The sequence below is a fragment of the Corvus cornix genome, chromosome 10 (genome assembly GCF_000738735.6).
Source record: "Corvus cornix cornix isolate S_Up_H32 chromosome 10, ASM73873v5, whole genome shotgun sequence".
Classification (NCBI taxonomy): domain Eukaryota; kingdom Metazoa; phylum Chordata; class Aves; order Passeriformes; family Corvidae; genus Corvus; species Corvus cornix.
The window spans coordinates 3,369,575-3,397,492 of record NC_046340.1 but is presented as its reverse complement, the minus strand read 5'-3'; the positions used below and the strand labels follow the sequence as shown (position 1 = coordinate 3,397,492).

The 27,918-nt window shown below is 41.4% G+C and overlaps 1 protein-coding gene across 1 annotated transcript; it reads right to left on the bottom strand.

Annotated features, from left to right (window-relative positions):
* Nucleotides 1–14,732: 14,732 nt before the first annotated feature.
* On the bottom strand, nt 14,733–19,022 carry RAMAC (RNA guanine-7 methyltransferase activating subunit). The gene is made up of 3 exons (XM_039557972.1): nt 18,960–19,022; nt 17,480–17,654; nt 14,733–15,886 (listed from the first exon to the last, which is right to left on the bottom strand). The coding sequence occupies exons 2-3, from the start codon at nt 17,644–17,646 to the stop codon at nt 15,697–15,699; spliced, it is 357 nt and encodes a 118-aa protein (XP_039413906.1). The 5' UTR covers nt 17,647–17,654; nt 18,960–19,022; the 3' UTR covers nt 14,733–15,696.
* Nucleotides 19,023–27,918: the final 8,896 nt, after the last annotated feature.

The following is a 27,918-nucleotide window of genomic DNA, read 5'->3' as shown; positions in this document are numbered from 1 at the left end:
TGTAAGAAGCTTCTTCCAAGAACTTCAAAACACTTCACAAATCCCTGCTCAAAATAAATTCTTATTCCTGGACCAATTTAAAAACATTGTGGTGCCAGTTGCTGCATAACTTTTACGTTGGTACCTGCTTTATCCGTGTGCATTAAGCTACATGATTACTCAGCTATTGAAATCAAACACTGTCCTCTTTCCCTAATGCATGGTCTGACCAATTTCAGTAAAATCTGGCTAATGGTGATTCAGTATCTTACTGCTTGCAGGCCTGGGCAGTCAGTGCAATTTTTAAGTATAATTAAGTTATTTAAACATTAGCAAAATAGAAGTTATCTGAATAAATTCTGTGCCAGTTGTATGGCATGGAAGGGTCTTAGTCTTTCATCCACTCAGTTACATTTATTTTCTAAAATCCAGCTTTGGATGTAGGTTTCATTGTAGTAGTGTAATATGCTAATTAAGGATATTTAATTATACCCTCTGAAACTGGCCTCTTTGCTCTTTTTCTTTCAATCCACTCCATTTATCATCTGCAGCACATTCGTATCCCTCCTTTTAGTCCCAAGTGTTTCTAAATCCTCGTTTATTCAGGTATCATCAGTCTAAATAATCCTGGATAATTGACGACTTTGTCAAGAACTGGCAGCAGCAATTTAGCAGAAAGCACAGTTTAATATCTTCCTGCTTCCAGCTTCCAGGAAGATAGGTACACCTGATTTTCCTGCTCAGTTCTTCACATCTTGTTCTTGTTTCCCCTCTCATAATGTTTATTTGCTTGTGTAAAACTTGAACTGGCTGAGTTTTTAAAATTTTTTCTTCATTACTTCTACCTACTGTATTCCCCTCTTAATGTTTTTAGTCTTTCTCTTGGGAGGATGATTCATTGTGATATTGACTGTTTTAAAATGGGCTCCCCTGTCTCCTTTGGGGAACACAAGTGCTTTATCCTCCTGTAAAACCTGCCCTGGTTGTTACTCTCTAGGAAGGGGCTGCATTTGGGGCAAAGTGCTCTTAATACAACTGAGGCACAATAAACAGCCAAAAAGCTGCTGAAGAAATGAAATGCTTGCCTGAAAGGAGGGGTCTGGTACTTCTCTGAGATACTGGGAGTTCATTTCTTCCTGGTCCCTTGTATATTGGCTTCTCAAGTAACTGTTACTGAGCTGTGATAAATTTTCTTTCATCTATAAATGCTGCATTTATTTGTTCTTTCAAGAACTGGGGAAGTTAGAGTGATGAAGTATCCACTGTGCCATCTTACTGCAGCCTGAGGGTAAGTTTTTGGAATATTGTTTAAATAACATTCTGAGTTTCCAAATCTGAAGTATGGCAGGTGAGAAGGGAAATATATTGAGTATCAGTTCAGCAGCTGGTCACTATAGAAACGTGCTGTGAAGAGAGCAGTTAGCTGTGGACCCAAGGAAAAAAGAACAAACAAGAGCGTCAAAGCCTCATTTCCTGCTGCTCAGATAAAGCAGTTGTCTGCCTTAAGAGAATAGCTGGGGTTACAAGCTATGGTTCTGGGGTGATTGTAATTAAGTTGGTTTTTTTCTAATACCTAGCAGGTGTGCAGTGCACGTGGGAAGGGCTGCAGCAATGCTGTTCCTTTGGCCAGCTTTTGTTGCTATAGTGCTTTGCAAACCAGGATGCACTGAGGCATAATTTATAACAAATTTCAAAGCTCTCAACATGTGTTAGGACATACTTTGTGCCCAGCTGTCTGACAGGGGCATTGCCAAGTTGAATTTTATAAAACAAGCTATTTGTGTGGAACCCTTTTATTTCCACCAGTGCTACTTTCCATAGTTTGTCTTAAAGTCTATGAAGTTTTTTTGCTTCCTTTCTGATGTTCAGAAGGTCTGTGGGGTTACATTTGATGGAGGTATCAGTGCAGGTGCTCAGCCCCAGCAGCCACCTTCCTACCACATCTGGGCTCTCTTGCTGCCTCTCACCTTCAGTTTTGCTGCTGCTGTTCCAGGTAAGTGCCCCCCAGCAGGACCAGGCTCTCTGGGGCTGTTTCTGCTCTTTATTTTTCACATCAGCATTGTTGCTGGCATCTCTTTACATGCCACCACATTTCTTTTTCTGTTTTTTGAGCCTGACAGCCCTTAGAGATGCATTCATTGTGGAAGGAGGGAAAAGACCTTGTGATACAATCTTTGCAATCAGAGTCCAAACCTGTCCCTTCCAGTGAGGCCCTGTGGCAGCTCCTTGTAGCCTCCTGGCATTTGCCCTTTAATGAAATGTCTCCTTTTGTCTCCAGTAAATCTGGCAGCAATCAGCCAGCAGGTATGTGAGGACATGTTCCTACCATGAGGAAAGATTGCTGGTAGCTACTCAGATACACTTCTGAACAATTTTCTTCAGTTTCTTAACTGCCATTTTACAGTGGAAGTGCAAACTGTTACTAATAAACCTAATAGGTTTATGGGTTTTGACGAGATTTTTCCTTTTTGTTCGAAAAACCTGATTAGGCTCATCACTGACTGAATATAAATGCTAATACATAGAGGGAACCAGCCAGGCTAATTGCACTTGGCTAATTTCACTTAATGAGAATGTCTGATTCCCTTCAGTTACTTCCTCACTGAGTTCAGGTTCAGCTGCTAAAGCAGACCCAGGAGCTTTTTGTTAAATATTTTTAAAAGATGATCAGCTTATAATGATGTTCTCAGTCTATGACTTCTGGTTACTGTGATTGCTGTCACATACCAGCCAGAAGAATTTTTTTTTCTTTATTTTATACCATTCTATGCAATATTTCTGGCAGAAGATAAATGTGAAAATAGATCATCTGAAAACATTAATTTGACAATAGCTGTTGTTAAATTGTGGATATGAGGCAAGTCCTGTCTTTCAGTAGTCAAGTACCTGTGTGTGTAAAAGCAGAGAAGGTGTAAGATCTAATTAAACACTGCTTTCAATAGTCTGAAAAGTATATAAATCCTAAATATGCAAAAACAAGTAAAGTGAGCCTGCCAGAGGAGGTGTTGATATGCATTTTGTGCACTTAAAGACAAAAAGAATGTGTAATACCAGAGCTTGCCATAAGCTGTTCTGCCAGCTTTAAGGGGCTGCCCTTACAAATCTGAATTGGAAAATATTTTTGTTCGCTGATCTTGCTGTAAGGTAGGCCTCCACAGGAAACCTGTAGAAAACCTTTGGTTTCTCAGCTGCATGTAATTCCTGCTCACTTCAGTGAACCAACTTGGTCTTTTTACCTGGGGAGGAATTTAGAGCAGTGCTCCAGGTTTTACACACTTGGACTTCCAAACTTAAATAAGCAATTCCTGTTAGCTCATTTTAAGGACTTAGCTATTTTCAGGCTGGGTTTCAGGCTTTGCCCTGTGATTATCCAATGTTACCTTGATGAGACTCTCTGAAGAAACAGACCTTGTTTGTTTGATGCCTGGGTTTGCATAACATGTTAACTTCTCAAATCAAAAAATAAAGAAAATAAAACATGAGAGGGAGGAACAGAATAATTTTGTTAATCAAAGGTTAATTTATTGGGCTAGGAGCAATTTTGCTTGGCTTATGGGCTTTACAGGCTTGTTCTGCATGTCCTTCTAAACCCTGCTGGGAAGGAAGATACACAGAATAGAGGACATAATAGACTCGAGATGTTTTATAGCACCTCCTTTGCTGTTCAGCACCCAAGTCAGAATGGGGAAAAAAAACCTGTCAGGTTTTCAAAGACTATAAATCTAATAATTTGCAATATAAGTTTCACAGTTATTTCTTACTGGCAATCTGGGAATCTAGGTGGAAAAAGGATATTACCTATGGCCCTCTTAGTGTGACTCCTGAATCCTGCCAATCTGAAATTTTCAAACAGGAAAGATTCATCTTCTGAAATTACAGGTTCATGTGAGGGCCACTGATGTGCGGTATAAAAAGAGCATCTATTGATGTGGTTGTTGTTGAGAGTTGTATGAGTTAAAATACAAATTCAGATGAAAAAGTTGGTGAACTGCTCATAAGTAGTTCATCTATTCTGCCTTCCCATCTTATTTAAGTAAATTGATTCTACAAAGGCAGCTACATCTTGCCAATATTTTTTTGTGTTGGTGGCTGAACTATTACCCCTCACAGCAAGGCAGGGCTAACACTTTGTAATTGCTGTGAGGGGCTGGCACATCTCCAGGGTAGGCCAACTGCAGCTCCTGGGTCTTGTCTGCAGAGCTTTGTCCAAATTGTTGTGAGATCTCCCACAGGTTCACCTGACGCTGAATTGGCAGCCCTGGGAGCCCAGCCTCCAACCTTGCACCAGGAGGAGCTGCTGCCAGAAGTGCTCAGTCAGGTTAGAGGATATGGTGAGCTGGTTCTGCAGGGGAAGAGAGCTCTGGACTGTATTAAAAAATGTTTCTAAATATGAGACACACACTTCTGTGTCAGAAAGGGAAGTGCTAAGATGCTAATTAAAGATAAATTTGAACTTGGAGAAATTCATGCCCATCATTGGCACCTTTGATTTCTGAATTTCAGACCTAGCCCTTCTGCTGTGTGGATTGTCACTGTTGGAAAAAGTGCAAATAGCAAAAGAGGATGACACTTCATGGTTTAAGTGAAATCACTTGAGAATGGTTAAATCAGGTTTTCTGATTAACTGACTCACTTGATAGTGTAGTATGTGAGAGAGTGAATCAAACACTTAATTTTCCTTTGCTCTGCTGTCTGTGAACAGCATCAAGCCGAAGAGACACCCATCTGTCTGTCTTCCAGATTATGTGCTTTCTCCACAAAGGAGCCTTTGGTCTAATGCTACATGCTTGTTCAGTTTTAGAGGATAAATACAGCCCACAGTTTCAGAGGATAAATAAATCTGTGACTTCTTAGTTGCAACAAAAAAGTGTGACTGGAGGCAGGTTTGGCAGCAGAGAATAAGCTATCAAGACTGTCACGAACGTTGGATTGGCAGCAGAGGAGATAACTATATTTAAGGGTTTTAGAGAAGAACTTGTCCTAAATAATGAGGTTTGAGCCAATTGTAGAGAGCAGGACTGCTGATTATCCTATATGCCTTATGTGTCCATTTTCATGAAGGACAGAATCTTTTCAAAAGAAAAATGTCAGACTTCTAAGTAAGAAAATAAGAGCATATAGACAAGGTATAGAAACCTCTGGGTTTTGCCCCTTTTTTTCAGTCTTTTCTGTTTATAATAACTTAAAAATTCTCATTCTAGATTTGGGAGGGGGGGTTCTTGGAGATGCATATTCCTCTGTTCCTTTGGTAAAGCTCAAAATCTCTTGTTGCCCCTGTAATACAAATAATAATATGAGCATAATCAAGGTTGTATTTGTTTTGTGATTATTCTGAACACTGGAGACTAACAGTAATTATAATACCATTAAATAGTAATGGAAAAAGATTGAAGAGTGGATCATGAGACTCCTGGAAGGAGATGAAAATCTTGCTCAGTTTTCTTCAGTACTGCCTTGCATTCCTCTCTTTTATGGCAAAAAGAGGAACCTAAAATGATTTCTGAAATGCTAAGGGTCAAGAGTGCCATGTAAAAGACAAGTTTGTGTGGGAAAAACTAAGCAGAAATTAATTCAGTTTCAGTAATTAGTTTCCTGTAATTTTAGCAGTGCAGTAGTAGAGATAATCCAAGATACTGCATTCAGAGCCCAGAGACAGGAATATAAGTGTGAATTAAGCAATTCTTCCATGTACCTCTGTACTTCTCACCATGCAATCTGGCTGCTTTACAAGGCAGTGTAAGGTGGTATTTTTCTCCAGTCTTCTTTCGTTATGTTTTCACAGCGTAAAGCTCCTGTCACGTGCTTGAAACTTTGTGTAATCCAAGGGATAAGAACACTGTCCATCTGGAAGCCAGGTAATAGAATTTCCTGATAACACTTGGTGGCAGGATCCATCATGGCCAGAGGTGTCTGTGTAGGTTCTGTGCTTTGCATGTGGGATAGAGCATGCTCCTCCAAGGAGCCTTGCAGCAGCTATGAGGCCATTGCCTTGCCCTTGCTTTGGGATGGGTGTGTTTTAGGGGAAAACATTTCTTTTGTGCAGTTCAGTCTGTCTGCTTTGTCATGTGTGAGCCACAATGTGTACATTGGGCCCTGCTTGCACAGTGTCTCTGTGGCTGTTGCAGTGTTGACTGTGTTCATTTGTGAGGAGAGATGATGTACATGACCCTGGCTAATGATCCTCTAACACACAGTGCTTCCAGTCCAAACTGAAAGACAGCATCCAAGGAGAAGGACAGGCTATGCATGATAAATACCTCTCCCACTGCACAGTCAGAGTAGGCTCATCACAAATGTTAAAAATGGAACTTCATTTTCCTTGAGCTTTTCAATTTCCTGTTAATACCTTTCACAGGGGAAAACATGTTTTTTGTCAAAATCATTATTATTTAAAGTCACATAAATTTGAAAGCTCTTAGAAAGTGACAAATGTGATTTAAAATACCCATTTTAAGTGTTTCTTAAGTATATGATCTTTGGTTTATTCCTTTATTTACTTTTGTGTATAGTGAACTTTCCTGATAAAGAGTCAATGAAGAAGATTTATAAACTGAGTTTACTATAATCACATTCTGGCCTGTATCAGTATTCAGGATGTATTGCTTATCCTAATCTGAAGTGATGTGTTAATTTGACTTGGAAATGGAGTAAGATGTGGACACAGAGTAAACAATTTAATGAATTAAATAAAATCATAACTACAGCTAAGTGATTCTGCTGTAGTGTTTTGCTAGTTAAAACAGAAGGCCATGCTGTTACTGCATGGGAATCTGCAGTTTATCAGCTGCTGGCAGATAATCAGCCCTGTTACCAAACTGTGCACGGTGCAGCTCTGCCTGCAGGCTGGCAATGTCACGGGGACGCACGGGGCATCGGGAGCCGCGGAAGCAGCAGCCCCAGCGTGGCACTTCCCCACCCCAGCTGTGATGCAGATGTTACACACACGAGATCCTTCATGCATTGTAACATTTGTTTAGGTTCTCAGCATGCTGCAGTGGACTGAGTGCTCCTATATATTTATATCTGTAATGCTCATAGAAGAAAATGTGGTTTGTTTAACAGCTTAGTCGATAGGAATTTGAATCAGTTCTGCTCTTTGGACCCTTTTCTTTCTGAAGTCTGTAGTGTTCTCCACCCTGCCTGTATTAAACCAGGCAACTCCCAGTGAGGTGTCAGTGATTTTTATTACCTACAGTAATTTTCTTTTGTTTAATAGCCTCCTCTCAGCTTTTGAAACTGAGGCACTCTTGTGTCATTTACTGAGGTTATCATATTAAACTCCTCTTGTCTCTTGCAAGCAATAGTAGGGGTGCTCCATAGAGATTTTAATGGTAGGGGCTGTAAGGATCCTGAACTCAGCTGGGATCTTTGAATAGGCTGCTTTTATCCCAAGTGGTGCAGACAAAAATACTACAAAGTCACCGCCACACACTGTTCCACAATGAAGCTGTCCCAAAATAACCAATCCATAGCTGATGATAAACAGTGTAGTGGGTGAAGAGCTCTCAGGCTTAAGCTGTTGTTGAGAGAAGGAATTGGCAATGAGCCCCAGGGCTTCAAAGAATAGCTTTCAGAGGGAATCCTGACAGTTTCTATACTAGTAGCAGAAAATGTGAAGAATCGGAGAATATTTCCTGAGCCATGTCCTGGGTGGCATGGTTAGGGACAGGTTCCCACCTTTCAAACGTGGTATGGGAGGTGTGATTGAAAGAGTCAGAAGCCGTTCATCAGCCCATGTTCCTGGCACTGCTGTGTGCATTATGTGCAGCAAAAGTGGAGTTCAGCCAGAGAGCAGCTGAGTGCGTGGACAGCTTTGAATCCAAAGACACGACAGGACCTGCTGGGATGTCTAGGATCCTCCCCCAGAGAATTAATGAGAAATAGATGCCATATGGAGGAATTCTCTTGCCAATGGTCTGTGATGCCATCTTTGTCCTCCAGTTCTCATCAATTACAAATGTCTTTTAAATAGATTTTTAATTAACCTTCAGTTATATGATTTCATCTTCTCAGCTACTAAGGACACTGACCTTTCAGTAGACTCTTCTAGAATAAGACTTTATTTCTGATAAGAGACTTTTGTTGCAATGGCAGATCTATCACTCTTTTCCTTCACCAGTACATCCCCTCTTCCATCATAGCTGACTCATCCATTCCTCCCCTCACCACTGTATTTTCTTTTCTTTTCCTGTAGGTGCAAAAAACAACTTTACCTTTTATGGTTTTTGAAACTCAGATGTTGAACTATGTAATTTTAGTTGTTTGTATCAACATTTTTGCATCTACTTGGTTGTTTTTTTTTTAAAAACAAGCACTGTAATACTTCTAAGGCTGGAATTTTGCTCACCCTTGCTGTGACTGTATGGTGTGTATGAGAATGTTTATAAAATCAATGAAATATACATTAATAGCACATTCAATACAGTAACTGTCACAAGCTTTATTGATGTGGAATCTGGTTTGAGTAGATTTCCCCCTCGTTTTTAATTCACCTCTATATAATTCAGTGTTAACTATCAAGTTGGAGTACCCACACATCTTAGTTATGATGAGGCTGTCTTTATGCTACTTAAATTTTTTAAGGCTTTTTCTACTGTACCCATAGGATTAGAATCACATCGTGTTTACTGTAGGTCTAGCTTTGAGAGCTTTCTAGGCTACAGAATCCCATATATATATATATATATATACTATATAACTATGGAGTGACATAAAGACACTGTTTAAAACAAGTCACTGCCTTCATAGTATCTTTGGGTTTAGTTAAAAAAATATTTTAAAATCAACAAATAAATTAATTTGCTCACCAGAATGTTTCTAATACATTGTGTTGGGACATACAGACCCCAGCTCAGATTTATATACCATACCTATGTTTTATATGGAGTAGCTGCTGCCTGGTAGGTTTTGTAGCCAAAATGTAGAGCACAGAAGAGGAAAACAGGGCACAGAACCACAGTTTTACAGATGGAAGCTGAGACACAAAAGGGTTAAATGTGATTTGTAGCTGAGCATGTAACACGCATGTCTGGTTCTATTTTTGAAAACATCCTTTTCACTTTCTTTTTAGTTCTGGAAGAATGACTGGAACTGTGGCAAAATTGTCTTTTTAGAATTTTAAAGTAGCTTTAAGAGTCTTGTCTTCAGAAGTGCTCAGATATGAGAAGCTAGTAAAACAGCTATATCTGAAATAACTGGCCTGGTGCCTGTGTCGTGATAGGAAGGCAAGAGTAAAAACAGTATCAGATTTAAAAAGCATTTCTAGGTCAATAGTGAGAATATGTTTAATGCAGGTGTGCAGAGAAGTAAGATTAGGTTTAGCTTTTATTATCTAGCACTAAATCCATTTTGTCTCTAAAAACTAAAATCCTACTGGTGGGGTCTAAAGAGGTTGTTCAATTGGATTTACCCAGACTGCAGGATATGTAATAAACAGTGATTTGTTCATTGTCCCTTGGATCTGTCCACCTTGCTTAAGGACTTAAACTGTGCCAGTGTAATAAGCCAGCTGCTTAACTGCGTCCAGATTCTGTATTTTGCCAGCTTGTTCTGTGATGGGGAGGTCCCTGGAGTCTGTGGAGGAAGGAATTTTGTTTTGTTTTGTTTTGTTGGTGGTTTTTTTGTTTGGTTGGTTTTTGTTTTTCATTTTTTTGTTTCCCTCCCCTCAGGCTGTGATGTGGCCATAAAGTCACTTGATGACCAGCAGTCAAATCTCAACACTTCCTTACTGTCTTTTGCAGGATACATGGGGAAACAGCCATGAAAGAATCCTTTAGCTCAGCCATGCTCCCTGCCCTCATTGCCAGTGCTCTAACACCATCCCTCCACTACCATTTTCTCTTAGAACATAAAAAAGAATTAATCCTTCTGATGGAAGTATCCTCTGAGCCACAGAGCTGGAGAAATAGGATTTGCCCATGTTGGCGATTTAAGGTAAAGCTCCTTTACGTTCTTACAGGAGTTCAGCTGGGGTTTAGAGGAGCATATGTGCTCCCCAGGCTTGATGCTCCCTCAGCTCACTTCAGAGCAGGTGTTTCAAGTGTGTGGCTTGCAAATGAGTAAGATGAACTCGATCTGAGAAGAATGTGTGTCCCCACAGAGCTCCTGCACTAAACTGATCTAAACTCCAGAGGTTTTGTATGCTGTATTTAAATGCTCATACCATTAAAACCACTGAAGCAGTATTCTTCAATGTGCTTTGGTTTAGGTCTCAGTGGCCTTCATAAATCAAGATGATATGATGACTGAAAACCAGGCTTTGCTGTGGAAAAAATGATTTTCTTGTTACGTAAAAAGAATATGTAATCATTTGAGGCTGGTTGCTTTTGGCAATTATTAGTGTAATTTTATTTTTCTTGAGCACATTTTCAATAGAAAAATGTGTAATTTCAAGCATTTCTTCAGAAACAAACCTCAGACATGACTTTGGACAAAAAGCATCCACTTTCTGATCATGCTAAACCTGGCCAAAAGCTGTGTGAAATGTCTTAAAATATAGTTGGGCTTTTAACTTGTACCTCAGCAGTACTGATTATAATCTTAAGTATTTGATTTATGTGGATATTTAAATACCATATTGTCTTTCCTCACACAGAATAAGAGCATTGAAAAAGCTTAGTGTCTTAATCATTCTTTATAACATGTTTCAGTTTGAAGGTTCTGCTTGAATCCTTGAAGATTGTTTTTTTCATGGATGAGATTGAGCATTAATTATTTCTGTAGTTCTATAACAAATAACTAAGTTATTTTCATGATTTAGCTCATTTCTTGAATAGATGAGGTTTTTTCTTCAAACAATGAGCAGAATCAGTTTTGATCCTTGTTATTGAGACATCTTTTATTAATGAAGCAAAGTTTGAATTCTACAGTATACAACAACAACCCCCAAAATAAAAGGGAGCCCATACTTGGGGGGGGAAAGCCAGCTGCTGAAGTATGATTTGATTTAAAAAAAGGCATCTCTGTGTTAGGATAAAGACAACATTCATTTGTTTTCATGCTAGTCAAAAATAACACGGAAGTTATGCATTGAAGATAGTGATATGATTTATCCTGTTGTGTGTTTATCAGACTTGGAGTAAAAGGTAGGTATTAGCAATTTCCACCATCTCTTGTAAGAAATATGCATTTTAACAGGGCAGGGTACTTAGTCAGGGGCGAGCTGCACAGAAATAACACTTTGGCATTGCTTTTTCACACAAGCAAATGAGGACTGACAACCACTAAGCGCAGTCCAGGCTTTCTGAAGAAAAATATAGGCCATGGTAAACACAAAAATACATTCCAGCCTGCAGAGCCTAATGAAAAAATAAGCCTCTTGAGAGGCAAGATCATTGTGCACCACCACAGCATGGTTGCCATTGACTCTCCTGGCAGTGCTGCAGCTGCTGGACTCAGTTTTGATCTCTGGATTCACCTCCGTGTGTTTTGAAACAGGCTGAATTTTTCCTAGGTGCTTTCAGGGAAACCTGATCTGCCCTATAATCTTGCTTAGCTTCTGGGCAGGAGAGTATCAGTGCTGTGCATAGTTCAAGCAGGGTTATGTAGCTCTCTTCTAACCTTCAGGGACAAGGAGACAGATTATAGCAATTTTTCCTGATTGGCAAGTGAAAGGCAAAGGAAATGCAGTTTTGCCAAATTGCTCCCAAGGTGCAAGTAGCTGCTATAAGGTGCAGTCCTGTTTTCCCTTCCTTCTTGCTTCATGTTCATACTCCTCTTGTTTGTCAGCATTAGAGAAGGTGTGGCAGCACAGTTGGACCAGCCAGAAAAATTCCCCAGAGTTGTGTAATTCGGAGATTTTTGTTTTACTTAAGGAATAGGGATGGTGACAGATAAAACCTTCTTTTTTTAATTTGATACAAAAAGCTTTTCCTTTCCAACATCTCAGTACAAGAAGCAAATGTGGACATGTTTCTTGGTTAAGCAGAATACTTATTAGCAAATTAATAGTATGAGTTTAAATATATTCAAATATATAACTGCTGCAATATATTAAAATATATTTAAACAGGAGATTAAGTATCTTTCTCGTTCAAGGAGTTGAATGTTGATTATATTTATATCTGAAATGACATTTGTCTGCCTGGTCTGCAATCTCTACTAGAGAGCTTCTTGAAAGTAGTTCAGCTTCTAACTAACCTTTCAAAGCACATCTGCACATTTTTGTTCCCAGCTGCACAGACAGAATGAAATAGAGGTTGAATAGCAGTGAAAACTTGTAAGACTGGATCTCACAAATCACAGTAAGATTTTTTTTTTTTACTGTGCACATTCTTTTACATTCAAGTTTCTAGGGGCTTAGCTGTGATTTGAAAGCCTTTAAGCATTTTTAAAAATGCTAGTTAAGAAATTGTACAAAAGCTATTGATTTTTCTTAGTTATTTGCCATAGTACCTGTAATTTAGCATGATTATTCTTCAGTATCAATTAAAAATCCATGCAAAATTGCTGTATGCCTTCAGGAGTGGATTTAGAGCTGCTGCAAAGCTCTATTCAGAACTTTGCATTCACACTCTCGGTAACGTGGCAGTCATTTTTTAATACATAACACTTATCTTTGTTTTATTCATGGTAATTATGATGTCTGAGCAAATGTCAGATGGAAGAGATCTCTTAAAGTCAGATTCCAGACACTGAATTTTAATGTTTACCCTGCAATCTCCAGCACAGTTAAAGCAAACAATTTCTATAGTGTCTGAAGTTGCCCAGCTTCAGTTTTATCATCTGTAACACAGTGTAATGCACAAAATGTAATTGCAGGCAATACTTAGCTGGTTTTATTTAGCTTGAAAGAGACAGTAAACTGGACTTTATCATAAATACTAATTCATCTAAATGGGAACTGAGGTAATATATTTTGGATTTTATGTATTTTTCTGTCTGGTGCAAGGCATGCATTTATTTAGCAATGTATTCCTCTCCCCCCACCTCCCCAAATTAAACTTTTGCCATAATTGTTCTAAGGAAAAGTTTTGTAAATAATACAAGCCCTTAAAGTTGAATTAAGAGCTCTACTGGTGAGGCATGTGGGAATTATGAATATAAAAGCACAAACTGGGAAGCTGCACTGGCCTGTCTCTCTCCCGGTCTCAGTCAAGAGACTCAAAGTAAGACAGCTGAGACCATAAAATGTGTGATTCTAATTCATAGCTTCCACCTAGACCATCGTGATCTATCTGCTTCTACAGTCCACCCACAATGTTGAAGATTGGATTTGCCATTTTCTGGCATACTACACCACCGGGCCTTTTTTTGGCATGCTTTGCTGCGCAGCCAGCAAAGTGGGATTCACAACACTGTCACGAAGATGGAAAGAGCTGGAGAAGAACCTGGGGAGACCTAAGAGCACCTTCCAGTACCTACAGGGGCTACAGGAGAGCTGTAGAGGGACTTTAACAAGGACATGTGGTGACAGGACAAGGGGGAATGGCTTCAAACTGAAAGAGGGCAGCTTTAGATGATATTAGGAAGAAATTCTTTCCTGCAAGGGTGGTGAGGCACTGACACAGGTTGCCCAGAGAAGTTGTGGATGCCCCACCCCTGGAAGTGTTCAAGGCCAGGCTGGATGGGGCTTTGAGCAACCTGGCCTAGTGGAAGGTATGGCCAGGGGGTTGGAACTAAATGATCTGAGGTCCCTTCCAACCCAAACCCTTCTAGGGCTCTTTATTCACTAGCTGAAAGATAATCAAAATAATAAAATAGTTATTGAGCTTGAGGAAAGACAACAGATGAAACAGATCTGTTCCTTCTGCTGCGTTTCATTTCAACCTGAGATGCTACTCCAGATGGTGAGGGAGAACATCCTGGTACAGCCTGACTTCCGCGGCATAGCTGGCAGTGTCAGGCTCTTTGCAGGAAGAGATGCACTCCCTTCTTGGAGGCAGGAGCCTGGGGTGTTGGGCACTCTGCACATGATTCTGCATTAAAAGGGAATTCCACCAGGGGCACGAACTTGCAGGCTCTCCACAGAGCAGAGGTTAGAACTTTGTATGATCTTGTATCTCCCTTTGTAAAGGCTCCACTGTATTAATGAGGATTCAAAGAAGTGCATTTCATCCAGTAGAACTTCTTAGAGGAAAAACAAACCTCTTGTGAAAAGATTTCTAACTGAATTCGAGGCAAATACTTCAGGGAGTGGGATATTAAAACCTGTATCAGAGCTAACAGTATTATAAGAAAAGCAGAAAACAAATACTTAGCAGGTCAGTGAAGACACTTGTGTATGACAGCCTATGCAAGAGCTACATCCAGTGACTCTTTCTGTGTAAACACACCCTTTAGCTCTTAAAAGCATCTGATGAGCTGGGGGACTCTGCTTTTGACTTCTGTGCTTTATCTTCAAATCAAGATGCACTAATTTGTGCTCCTTATCACATAATGCCATGACTTTTACAGCAATCTGTAGGGATGGGGCCCTGTTTCTGCACAGCAGCTGAAGAAAATGTCAAGTACAAAGACACGCACTGCTCCCTTGATACAAATTAGCTGATCACGTAAATGGGTAAACAGAGAACTCTGACCCTATTAGAACAGAATGCAGATAGTGGATTAACACTCCAGACTTCTAATTAATTACAGCGTGTCTCATCCTTCTGATTGCTGTTGAGTAGGCCATTCTGCTAACTTAAGCCCACAGCTGTCCAGTACTAGCACTTACTCGTCAGTCCAGCTCCTTGTTCAGCTGTTGGCTGAGAAGAAAATGCTGCAATCCTGAAGGTCTCAAAAGCAGGTTTCAGAAATACTCAGAAACATCCTTACATGTGAACTCTACTTTTATTGTGTGAATACTTAAAAAAACCCATAAATCTTAAATTCTAAGAACTGAGTAACACTCTGCACTGTTTATGCTACTTTCCCACACAGAAGAAAGTACAGACCAGTACTGACCATAGTTCTTTTCTTCTATAACATACACAAAGTATTTCATACAAACTACAGTAGCGTCGAAGTTTTACAGCTTTACTGAAATGGGAATTCCAAAATTTGTTACGCACACACCAAATTTATTTGAAAATGACACAGATTAATTAATCTAAGTTTGATATTACTTCTCAGGTAAAAGTTATGTATCACTGAACTGTTACAAGAAGATATCTATCTAATTACTTATTTTTTATCCAACTTTTAGACCACTTTTTAAAAGGAACTCTGCAAATGCATTGAAGCCATTGAGTCAACAGACAGTATGCCGACCCCATAAAATATTTCAGTAATAGGATCTCTCTTCTCAGTTTTAAGGCATCTGAAATTCAAACCAAACTGAGCTTTTCTCACTGTCAAAAGCCAAACTAAGGAATTCTGAAATTCTCTCCACAGAAAGACACGGTATGTTATTTTCAAAAAGAGCTATCTTAAGGCAATGCGCCACTGCTACAGGCTGCATACAAACCACAGCTATCCTCCCCTCACCTGTTTTGGTTTCTAAAATGTAACAGAGAGAAATCTCAGTGATGGAAGAAAAGACGTACTAGTACATATTCAGACAAAAGAATGAGACAGAAATTTAATCTAAAATCTACAGACTCCAAACACACTCCACATAATATGCTTTTATTGTTCATAAAAGGAGTTCCCTTTTTCATTTCACGCTACAGAAAAACAGCAATGGACTGTTACACTGATTCTTCAGTTATCTACAAAACTGTGGAAAAAATAAGAGAACTAAAAGCTAACTGAATTTGTTACATAGCATCACTGGACGTTCAACCCACGAGGATGTCAGTAGGGATGGTAACGAGGCCCTGGGTTGTAGGAGTTGTAGCCATATTGTCCGTAGTGGGATGAGTAGGATTGTCCTTGCCTGTGCTGCTGGTAGTTGTTACCCCAACCTCTTTCTGGCCTCTGATTAGATCTGTAGTCACTTTGCCAGTTGTATCTGTCCCCTCTAAAATATCTGCCATCTTGAAACCTGCAGTGAGGAGATACATCAAAGTCTGACATAAATTATCAAGTCTAAAAAGATGATTGATAATGAATTGTTGTATTTGGCAGTTTTCATGAAAACGGTCATGTAACTCTTAATACACTCAAGTATTTGTATGTTTGTATGACAAACTCATCACAACATATCTACAGTCATCTGAGATCACTCATGAATTTCTCACCCAACACACTAGTTGCTAAGCTACGAAGGACAGTCTGTTTCCTTACACAAACTATTCCCAGGCATTAGGTGAACCTGGAAGTTTGAACAGAGACTCCAGACCATAAATCTAAAAAACAACCCCGAGGCACATCCGTAGTGCATTGAAGCCAGGTCCCATCCAGTGGCTTCGTGGTTGAAAGCTTTGGCAAAGCAGGCTTAGGTACAGTTACAGCCACCTAACAGCAATGCGTCCTGGAATTTGTATATTCCCTAAAACACATACTAAAATACTGCTACCACAGTCTCCTGCAGATTCCCACACTCAAGACACAGTACCTTATCAGTGGTATTTAGCCATTGTTCAATGTAAATTTTGTCTTTGCAGCTCTATCTCAATTCCCATCAACGCTTGAGCTGCCTCATAGTCATTTTGTTTGGAAATGGTGTGGTGTAGACAAACGACATTTGCATAAAGTTCACTTTGTGACCATAGTGTAGGTGTAAGAGTTCATCAGTTCAAAGAGCCACAGAGTTTTTAAGAGTATCTTAAACAGTCACCTTTTTTTAATCTGTGATCCTGTGTTTAACTTAATGACCAGCTTCTCAAGTGAGAAGAAGTTAGAATGTTGTCCTCCTTTTCTTCAGATAAGGCAGAAATCCTATTTAGATATTTAGCTAAGGAGTCTTCCCAATTCCTGGCTGGACTGAGTTTAACTACTTTATATTAAAGGCTGATGTTAGTATTCCCAAATGTACTATATGCTGTAATTGTTGGTTTTCAGTCACTCAAAAATCTGTCCAAAATTCAGTAAAAAGCTGCAATTGTATCTTAAAGAAATAATTCAAAGTCATTTGCTCTGGCAGGTAACACTGTACTTGCCACACAGATTGGATGATTGATTTTACAGTCACTTCTACTGAATAAAAGAAATACAGCCTAATCTTAAAAAGTACGGCAAATATTTAGCTTACAAATGAAATGTTTTCTGGACAGCTAGAGCAGATAATCACACTATTAGCTTGTTCTTTTGCACACCTTCCTGCCAGTTATCATCCAACATAAGACAGGGTGCTTAGTTTTGCAAAAATCTCATCTTTCCCCTCTGGAAAAATAGTCCTGGCTGAGCAGGAACAAACCCCAGGGCAATGGGTTCAGTGGTTCCAGCTCATTCTTTACTAAAAAGCAAGTAATTTAGTACTTTTATACACAATGCAAAAACTTTGCCACTCAATACACAGAAAATGTAAAACCTCATTACTTTTCAGAGAAGACTATATTTCTCTTAAACATAGTTATCTATGAGGTAACAAGGAAATAACTTCTATGAACAGAACAGACTCCTATATTTCTTCTGAAATAAATGATCATTTAACTGTATTTGTGAAATGACCACGATTAAAAAGAAAAATCAGTACCGATCTCTGTTTCTCTGGTTGCCACCAGATCTGTTTCTCCATTCTTCAACTATAGGAGGGGGATCTGCAGGGCGTTTTAGATATTCCTGGTATTCTTCATCATCTGATGTGAATCGATGAGCAAACATCATTTCATAATTCGGGGGCATGTCAGCCAAGGAAGTCATTCTGAAAACTTTAAACACAAACACAACAAAAGTGGCTTTAGCAAGGTATGAAGCCTGTCATTGTAATAGCCACCAAAATCCACATAGTGAAAATGAAGGACAAAGAAAAGTTACACTCAGATTAACACAGCTCTTGGGTTTTGGGAAGACAACACAGATGTTTCACAGAAAAAAATACTTCAGAACATGCTCCCCATCTACTCCTGATCCACTTTTAGCAAGAAAAACATTCCTACAGTCAACTTGAAAAGTTTGCTAAGGTAGAAGATCACGCAAAGCCTACAAATACACATAACCAGCAAGACAGGCAAAATAAACAAATTTATTCACAGTAATGTATGTGTTAATAACTTGATTTAGGGAAAGGTCAGCACCTAAGAGGATGCTAAATTACCTCACAATATGCCTGTCTGATGGGATTTGTGTTTAAGGCTTTAGTTTCCTTGTTTTTGTATATATGCATTTCCCAGTCAGATGTTGGTGTTATCTGGGACTTTACATCAGCAAAATCTGGTCTTAATAGCAAATACTGAGAAAGGCTCTAAGCCCACTGTTTTAACAAGCCCCATGTAATTTACAGCATTTATGGTATCTGGCTCTGCACTTCCAGAATAAGCTCTTCCGCTGTCTCTGGATTTGCTGGCAGGAACACAAGAGCTAAAATATACACCCTCAATGGCCAAGCCCAGTTTGGGGCTTCTGTCTGCTGTACCCATGAGCAGACCGGGCCTAAGGCCTTTCCCGGGGAATCCGTGCCGTGCTCGTGTGGCCCCAATTCCCCTTCAGCAGCCCCAGACAGGCGGTGTCTGCTGCCTCCAGAGCCCCTGCGCAGCCTTCCCCCCGCCAATGACGCAGCGCACACCTCCCTGAGGCAGGTGGAGGAGTAATTCCTGCAGGATGCATCCTCCTTTCCTCTGCCCGGAGCTAACCTCGTTAGTTTTTATTACGAGCTATCTCCAAGGAACTTCGCTCCTCAAGTCTAGGGCAGTCGGGGAGAGGGCGGCGGGGGTAGCACTGCCCTGGGGACCCGCCGCTACAGCTCCTCCTGAGCAGCTGGAGCTGCTCCCCTCACGGTCTATCCCGTTAATATCACATTCATCCCGCGGGGGCCGGGACCGGGGGCACCCGGCACCGTCCTGCACCCAAGGCCAAGCAGAGAGCGACGGCGGGGGCTGGCTCCCCCAGGAGGGCTCTGCCGGAGGCCTCTCCCCTCACAGCGGGCCGGGCAGAGCTGAGGGGGGACCGCGGGGGTCGCTCCCGCTCCCTCCTCCCTCGCAGCCTCCCTCCCCCCCAGCCGCCCCGCCGCCCCTCACCGCGCCTCAGCCGCCGGAGCCGCCGCTGCGATCCCGCCTCTTCCGGGCCGGGCCCCGCCGCTTCCCGCGCCGGGGCGGGACGGGGCACACCGGGGCGGGACGGGGGATACCGGGGCGGGACAGGGAATACCGGGGCGGGACGGGGCACACCGGGGCGGGACACGGCACACCGGGGCGGGACGGGGGATACCGGGGCGGGACACGGCACACCGGGGCGGGACGGGGGATACCGGGGCGGGACAGGGGATACCGGGGCGGGACGGGGCACACCGGGGCGGGACACGGCACACCGGGGCGGGATGGGGGATACCGGGTCGGGACAGGGACAGCGAGGCGGAACGGGGGACACCGGGGCGGGACGGGGCACCCCGGGGTGGGCAGGGGTGGAACAAGCGATTCCCCCGGGTTAGGGTTGGATACAAAGCGCGTGGCAGGGATAGTATTGAGGTTTGTGTGGCGCCTCCCTTCGCTGCCACGCGGGCTTTGAGGAGGCGACGCCTGGAACGTCTGGGTTTTAACAGAAGGGTGCAAATGAAAAAGGTGAAGTGAGCGTGGCGCCTGTGGCTCTCTGTAATGCCAGTTAAGTGTATTTCTGGTATAAAAAAGCTTAGGGATGTGTTGACTGCTACGCGAGGAAGGTAAGATGACGTGAAGCTTTTTGGCAGGTAAGTAATTCCGTGAAAACCAAAATAATTCTGTGTAGGCGCCTGCTCCAGCAACACATTTGCGCTCCCAGCTGGTGCTGTAGATCGCGGTCAGTCTTGTCACCCTTAAAACAGGTAAAGTTATGTGTGAGCCTCAGAACTTCAGGCTTGTCACCTGCAGCACGGGCGAGGTTAGGAGTGGTGGCATCGAGACCTTCCCGCAGCAGAAATGGTGTCGGTGTCCCTGGTCCCCAGTTTGCCTTGTTCCCACAGCGCCGAAGTCTTTGCAGGGCTGACTAATTTCCACAACACTTAAGCCAATGTTTTTTAAATGGTCTCTAGTGCTGTGTATAAGAAATGGGTTTTTTATAGGACCCTTCAGAAAGCAATGGTTTTTTACAAGCTCTGCTAGAGATTCTATTGCTCGCAGGCACTAGCAAAGCATAGAGACTGATAATCAGGTAGATCACTTGAAACAAAATAGCCCAGCAACAGCAATAGCAGCATCCAATTCTCCAAAAATATTAGAACAGAATAAGTGCCCTTTGTTTGATATAAACAGCAATAATTACAATCTGCTCTCCTGTGTGACCTACAGCAGGTGTGTATTGTCACTTGCAGAATAGGAAACGATGACCTCAATCCAAACAGCATAATGCAAACACCGTAGCCTGGATAGCTAGTTCTAAGCCAAACAAATTGTCATTGAGGCTAAAAAATAATATCTTTTTGCTTAAGTTTTCCCCATATAATCCCTCTCCTACCGACTGCCCTTTTGTAATGGGCAGAAGTAAGTAGGATTTTATTTCTTCTTCAGACATGTTTCATTTTGATCACTGGATATTGCAGTTTCAGGTGTGTCTACAGAGGATTTCATGCATAAAGTTAATGAGATGATTCTTAATAAAAGGTACACACTTCTTTATTTTTGAGGCTCTAGTCTGCTGTTTCATGGGTGGCAGTTTTCATTAAAAGATCAAACTTAATATTAAACTTTTAATTATAGATTCAAGTCATCCATACAGTTAAGCATGTACATAATTTAGACATTATATATAAGTTCTGTTGAAGGCATGGGCCCCCTGTAATCCTTATAAGCAGTATCCTTCAGAAATTACAGTTTTGGTAAGGTGCTCTCATCAGCATATTTTGCATACAAAAACCCTTGCAGGGAATGGCAAACAATTACATACAGTATATATGTATACATTATGCTTTTGCTTTTGTTCTTTTTCATTACATGTATTTATGCCTGCTTTGGGTTATAACATCAAGAAGGAGGTCATGATCCAGGCAATATCCTAAGATCTCTTACAGATGTTATTCTGAAATTCAAACTGCATATAAAAAACCCCAAATGACAGATGATTTTTAAAGGAATAAAGGCACTCAAAAATTAGTGTTGTCACTGGGTAGACCTTTCAACACCCACTAAATGCCTCACATAGCACATACCTACAGACTAGGTGCCTGAGTACTTAAAAGGTCAAGCTCCAAGTGTTGTCAAGACAGAGAAATTGATAATCCACTCTTGCAATCTTTCTGCTCACTTCAAGGCTCTCTGAGTAATTAATGTGTTGTTTTTGTGTGAATACCATCTCATAATCAGCATCTCTGAAGTCTACTGCAGTGTGATAAAGCCTCGAAGGGTTTGCTTTTTTCCTGTGGATTTCATTATGTTAAATAATGTGCTGTTAGATTAAGTCTTATCTTCTAAATTTTAAACTAAGACTTTTTCCTTGTAGCCTATTGGAAATTAATTAAGCTTTTGTAGAATGGATCTTCCTGGCTGAACAAAGGAGTATGTGCTAAAACTAGCTAAGTCTTGTTTGCCTTGAAACAATGGAAAATGACAGTGGTTTTTATAGCTATTTAGCCTTGATAACTCTTGCTGTTCTGTCACAGGACTTTGTATTTGATATTTTGCCTACATCCCCAGCTTCTGGACTCATGTATTTTCATTATACTCCACTTTCATTTGAAAATTAATTTCTAGCCCTTCTTATTACAGACAGTTCTTGGGAAAGGAGGTAAGTCTGCTCTACAGGATAACCAGCCAGAACCAAGGGGCAAAAGGAAAATATTGTTCAAATTTTATTTGTTTAAAATCTTATATATTTTGCAATTTTCTGTTTCTTTAAGACTGTGTTCATTGCTCTGTCTCAGTGGAGCTTGACAGCTGTCACACTTTAAACGAAAAGTCAGCATGTGTCTCTCTGAGTAGCAAGAGAAAAGGAGAACTACATAATGTTTTGTGCATTTCTATATCTTTAAACAGGAGGAATTCTTTAGTGTTGATATCTACTTTGAGAAATCAGCTAAGAAACTAACATCACTTGTAATTGGGGCCTGTCAGATTGAGGGAATATTTGTCTACAAATGAATAAGCAGCAAAACCTCCATAGATGGTTATGGATCCTACTGGGGATTTTTAATAACAGAGTAATATATCAGAAAATGTTTTGGTGACAATTTCTCTTCAAAACTCTGATTTTTTTCCTTAGTTTGCTGAAACTACTGGGTGGTTTCCTGCCAGCCAATTTCCCTCTCCCCCCGTTCTTTTTAAATGTCTCAGTTACTGTGTAACTGAAAGCCTGGTTTGTTTGTACAACGAAACCTGATTTCCCCAGGTAATTTATTCTAGGAAATGGTGATGTCTGGCACAGCTAGGGAGAGCAAGACTTTGTGTTCTGGCTACAGCAGGTACAAAGGGCATGCGTGGCAGCCTTGTTATTGATTACACATAAAGGAAAGCTGTGTTTCTGTGGGCACGAGAGGCTGTAAGACCACCAGGGGACATCTGAGCGATAATGAGCTCCAAGTGTTTGCTCAATCGTTCATTGCACTGAGAGATAGGTAGGCAGAGATACTCTTTAGCCAATCTGCAGAAATATTGGGGGTTGTGCTCTTTCTCTAGGACCTCCTGTGCTCAGAAGATGAGTTGTCATCATGGGGTTTTATTCCTTTGGCTGGAAAGGATTATTGCCTAGATGAACCTCACTTCAATAACAAGTAAGACGGAGATACAACAGCTGCTGCTGACAAATGCCTCTGAAGCCCGTGCAGCTCTTCTGTCAGATCTCTGCTTTGCCTTTGCTGTTACACTGTACAGTATCACTGAGCTTCAGAGTGTCTTCCACACACCTCCATATGGTGTTGTAAAGTGAAGTCCATAAAGGAACAGACTGTGTGTTTCTAACAACTTCACTAAACTTAATACAAGAAATGCTTCCTTCCCGTAACAATGACCTTTAAATGTTAACTGGCTAAAAAAATAACATTGTCCTTTTTTAAAAAGGGGAAAATGCAATTCCTGGTGCTCGATTGTGTTACAGAATAACAATTTTGGTGCCGTGGGGCCCAATTCCTTTGCATTAAGCTTACAACAGTGTAATGCTTGATTAGAAGGAATTTATTCCTAATTTATGCCAGTATGAAAGAAGGCCTTTAATTTTCCTAAGAGCTACTTCTGTTGTCTGTCTTTTAAAATCCACAGTCACATTAAACTATATTTCTAGCATATTTTTATTAAAATCTGACTGTCATTTTTATATATTTATATACATATATACAAACTAAAAATCACTACATTTTAGCTGCCTTCTTTTATTTTCGCCTTTAAAACTGACTAAGCCAGCTGTGCCCTTTGGGGTCTATAAGAATGAATCATTTTTATTATTTTTTTCTCTCTTAGACAGTAATTACAGGGTAGTATGCTGTCTCTGGTTTTTAATATTATGGTGCCATTTTAATCCAAGGTGCAACACCATTAACTTCAGCAGAGTTACACTAGCAATGAATTTGTCCCCAGGAGGCTTTTCCGAATGTTCGGTTCTTTCCTCGTGATTACCCAGAGGAATGGAGAAGAAGAAGGCAAGACAGAGGACCCTTTGATAGGAGGAATGTAGTTCAAAGCAAAGTCTTGTTTCTGCCATTCATGGTGCTCCATATGTTCCTCATTTGGGGTGGAGGTGGGTTAGACCCCATGGGGCACACATGCTGGGGCTGGGGGGCAGGCAGAGGTTTTACACAGCACATCTGGTGCACAGGTTATGTTCTTTCCTAGATGTAGGTACTGTACAAATGGGAAGGAAAAAAAAAAAAGAAAAGAGAAAAAGTGGGAGGAATATTCAGATACTTTAAGTGTACTTACTTCTGTGGAGCTGCTTGAAAGTCAGAACATGGAGTAGCCAAACGCTTAGATATCAAACTCATCGTGATCGTCAGGCTGTCTCAACTCCAACTCAGATGCTTTTTAGATGTCAAGTAATTCTGCAAGTGGGGATGTGTGAATCAGTGCTACCATGGATTACCTATTGTTAAGACAGCTGAAAAATATAAAGAAGGTACTTGCAGAAGTTTCTAGCACTAGATTTTATTAATACTCAATTTTCTTTTACAGTTGGCTATTTAATTTTAGTTTTTCTCCTTTCTCTTGTCCATATCCAGTCTAAAACATTCAAATCCTCTGCAGTATGGAAACACCAACTTGTAAATTAAATACAAATTGCTAGCACCCAGCTGAGTTTGGAAGGGGAATTTAGAGTATTTCCTCTTTGCTGTCAGGGAGCAGAGAGGGACAGGAGCCAACAGCATGGCTGGCAGGATAGGGGCCCATCCCACAGCCCCCGAGCAGGGCTGGCCAGGGTTGGCAGCCAACGGAGCTCAGAGGGGGAGACAAGTTCACGGGGGATGAGACAAGTCCAAGGCAAGGCAGAAATTCAGGTCAGCATGTGGGTCACTGCCCAGATGAACAGGCACAGCAGGGCTGGATCTGCAGCCCAGCAGAGCTGGGCAGGGACTGAGGGCCCCCATGCCTGGGGCAGGGGGGCCCAGGGCTGGTCGTGGCAATTAAGTGCTGTCAGTACATTCAGGGCCCTGACATGCACATCTGGTAGCAATTGCTGCTGTGTTTAAATCAGAAACTCAGATCCTTGCAAAGCCCAGGATCTAGCAGGGGGAAGTGGTTATGCCTTTCAGCAAAGGTCTAGCATTTCTCCTGGGTTGGACACTTGATGCAGTTTGCCTGTTGCACTCCAATCAGTTGCCTCGGATACAAAGTCAAATATTCAACCTCTAAAGAGGATGCCATGGTCTCCTGTTTTACTCCCAGAGTCTTCTTCTCGGAAGGGTGACATGCCCTGGGCACTGGAGCATTGCCCTGAAGCTCCCATGTTCGCTCTGAAGCCCCGGTCTGAAACCTGCTGGCAGATGTGCCACAAAGCCTCTGCTCCCACCCATCCTTCCGTGTGTGTGTGCAGTGTGTGAGCACATGCTCAGGTTCTGCTAAAGGCACTGAAATAGAACAGCATTTCAGGGGTTTGTTCCCTGTCTAGGCTGAGGTCAGTGGAACTGGTCTAAGTAATGCTCCCTGTATCAGATGCTAAACATGGCTCTTCCCAGATGGCTTTACCAAGAAGCTGTTAGCACAGGAATTGTTCTCCCTTCCTTCTCTTGTCTTTGCATGTAAGGAGAGTTCCTGAATGTTTCTTGCAGTTCCTCTTCAGTTTAGGGGCCATTAGAGAAAGCAAGGGCTGAACTATGGGCCAGCTTTGTACTAACTCAAATTTAGTGTGCCTTTTTAGTGTTAAGTAACTGCTTTTAAAAGTTGCAAACCAGAATTTTCCAGATACACCAACTGGCATTGAGACCACACTGTGCTCCAGTGAAATGAAGTATAAGTGAATTAGCTGAGCTGCACAGAAGCCTGCAGGATTTTGCAAAGCTGGACTGAGCAGTCTGCTCCCTGTTGGGAGCAATCCTCTGTCCATCCCTGCGTTGTGCCTTGCCCTGCACAAAGCCTGGAAACTCTTTGGACAGGGACTGTCTTTCCAGTTTGTGTCTGTGCTGTGTGGCAGCTGGTGCTTTTCTGGGGGTCTGGGTCAACACTGCTCCGAGCAGTAATAACTCTCTCTCCTGTTACTAAATTAGGACTTGAGATCATTCTTTCCAGCAAACAAGGGTTCCTAATCTTTCAGGAGATTATGTGTTAGCTGCCACCCCTCTGCACCCCCATCTGACCTCCCAGGGAGCTGTGCCTCAGATGTTGAGGCACAGCATCCCTGCCTCCCTTAGTTCTGCTGTAGTTCCTTCTCTGTCTTTGCCCCAGATTCCTGCAGCAGTTTCCTCTCCTGGAACCTTTTCACAGTGCTGCTGTTCCTGCAGCCCTCCTCACCCTCCCTGTTTCAGGTCTCCCTTTCCTCCTTTCTTGAGTTGTAGCTGTTTCTTCCCGATCCCCACTCCACCTGCAGAGCTGCGCTGTGAGGGCAATCAGCTGCTTGGCATGGCAGTGCTCAGCTGAACTTTCTGATGCTGGTGAGGAACTAGTGCAGAAGATCTTGCTGACTACTCAACAGTCTAAACTTAAAAAAATAGAGATATTATCATGGAAAACACATATTTCTGATGGAGCTTCTGATGGAGGTTCATTAAAAACAAGCTCAGAAAATCTCACATATAAATGAAAACCACATAGTAGTTCTTGGTGATATGCTGAATATGATTGTTTCTTATTATGCTACGGCTGCTCATTTTAGGAATAATACACAGTTATTTTCTTGGCCTTAAATGGTAGTGTGGGGATATAACAAACCTCCCAAGTAAAAACTTTAATTAAAAAGCAAGCAGTAGCATCTGCAGCATATTGCAAGATAAGACTTCACTAACCTGAAAAACTAAGCACGATTCTAATTAAATCAGGAGAAAAAATGATGAACTAGATATACATTTTATTTAAGGATAGCAGTTATATAAGATATCAAAGATCTCATGGTTGCTATCTGATGGGAAATGTTGCTGCCAGATCTCACAGACTATTTCCAGGGAGTGAAATCCTTGTTCCACTGGTTCCAAGTACTGTTGTGATTTTGCATTCCGTGGGGTCAGGACTTTGCAGTGGCTCTCCGTTGGACGTGGGAGCCCCGTTGGTGCTGTTGAAAGCTGCAGATGATCCAGCCAGGAAGCAATGTGTTCCCATGGCACAAGGAACCAACACACGGCATGTGCTGCCACTCTTCCAGTGAGGCACCAATACAAACTCCTGACTATTTATGGTTATTTAAGGTCCCAGCACACCTTTTGAAAATTAAGTCTCTTAATCCCTCTATGCTGGCCAAGATCTATTTTAAGTTATGCCACTCAGCATTTCCTGTATTGTTCCAGATGGAGATAGTGTTGGCTATTGCATCTTGTTTCAAATTGCGTGCTGGGCTCCTCTGTTTTGGAACTGCTGATATTTTCCAGAAACACCGTGCTGCACTGATGTGTGAAGTGATCTCTGTGTATCCCTCCTTGTGTCACAGGAATGGAATGAGGATTAATCAATTATGATCAAATCATGATCCCAGTGAAGTCAAAAAAAGGGTTTCTTTCCATGGGTATTATGGGGGCCAGGGCTGGCTTCTGTGTGGATGCTGTTGCTTTGAGATGCCTGCATGTAAAAACAAAGGAAAATGCAAAGCATCACCTTGTTGAAGGTATCTGTGTAGTGAGAATTCCTTTAGCTGGAGAGGAAAATGCATTTTAACAGCTGTTTCCTCAAGAGGTTAGTTACTTGTCACAGCAGGCGTTATTGTGCTCGAGGAAATTCTGGTCTGTTGAATGCGGCTTTAAGCATGTGGTGCTGGCTGGCGTCTGTGGCTTTGCATGTCCTGTGCATTCAGAAGATGCTTTGTTATACTTCCAGGGCTGGCTCTTGCTCTTTTCCCAGAACAGCTTATGCTGTGCAATTGTATCTCAAAGCCATGTTCTTAAATCCAGCAACAGTTCAGCTTTAAATACTGGAAAAACATTGAATACTGAACAACAATAGCTGCAGGCTCTTCTCTATGACCAAGTGTTAATTATTTTGGTCAAACAAACAGGACCTAAAAAAGAGCAATTCTGGCTAGATTTCTCAGAGACTGCAAAATATTTCTTGGTTAGATCTTCTGTCACATGCCACTTATGATGTCACATTTAAAACTGTAAATCTATTTACAAGTTGGACAAATGATATCACCGAAAAACATTTTTGCAGGATCACCTAACTTCTTCCATGCAAATATAATAATAGTACATCTCTCGTACAAATATAGGAAAGAGTGGTCATGAACTATTTTGGGAAAAGGGTACTCACCAGATGAACATAGAGTATTCAGTCAGACACAGAGGAGCAGAAGAACAGTAATAAATATTATTAAAGGTGGGTATGGATGAAGATTAGCTTATTCCTGCAGGAAAACTATCAAATTAAACTTAGAAAAATGTTGGTACATTCACAACATAAATCATGTGCTCTTCTGCAAAGAAACAGTAAATGAGAAATAGAGGATATG

Coding starts and splice junctions, on each gene's coding strand:
- RAMAC (XM_039557972.1), bottom strand. CDS start 17,646: ATGACTTCCTTGGCTGACATGCCCCCGAATTATGAAATGATGTTTGCT. Junction 15,887..17,479: donor AACCAGAGAAACAGAGATCG/GTACTGATTTTT, acceptor TCCTCACTGCAG/GTTTCAAGATGGCAGATATT.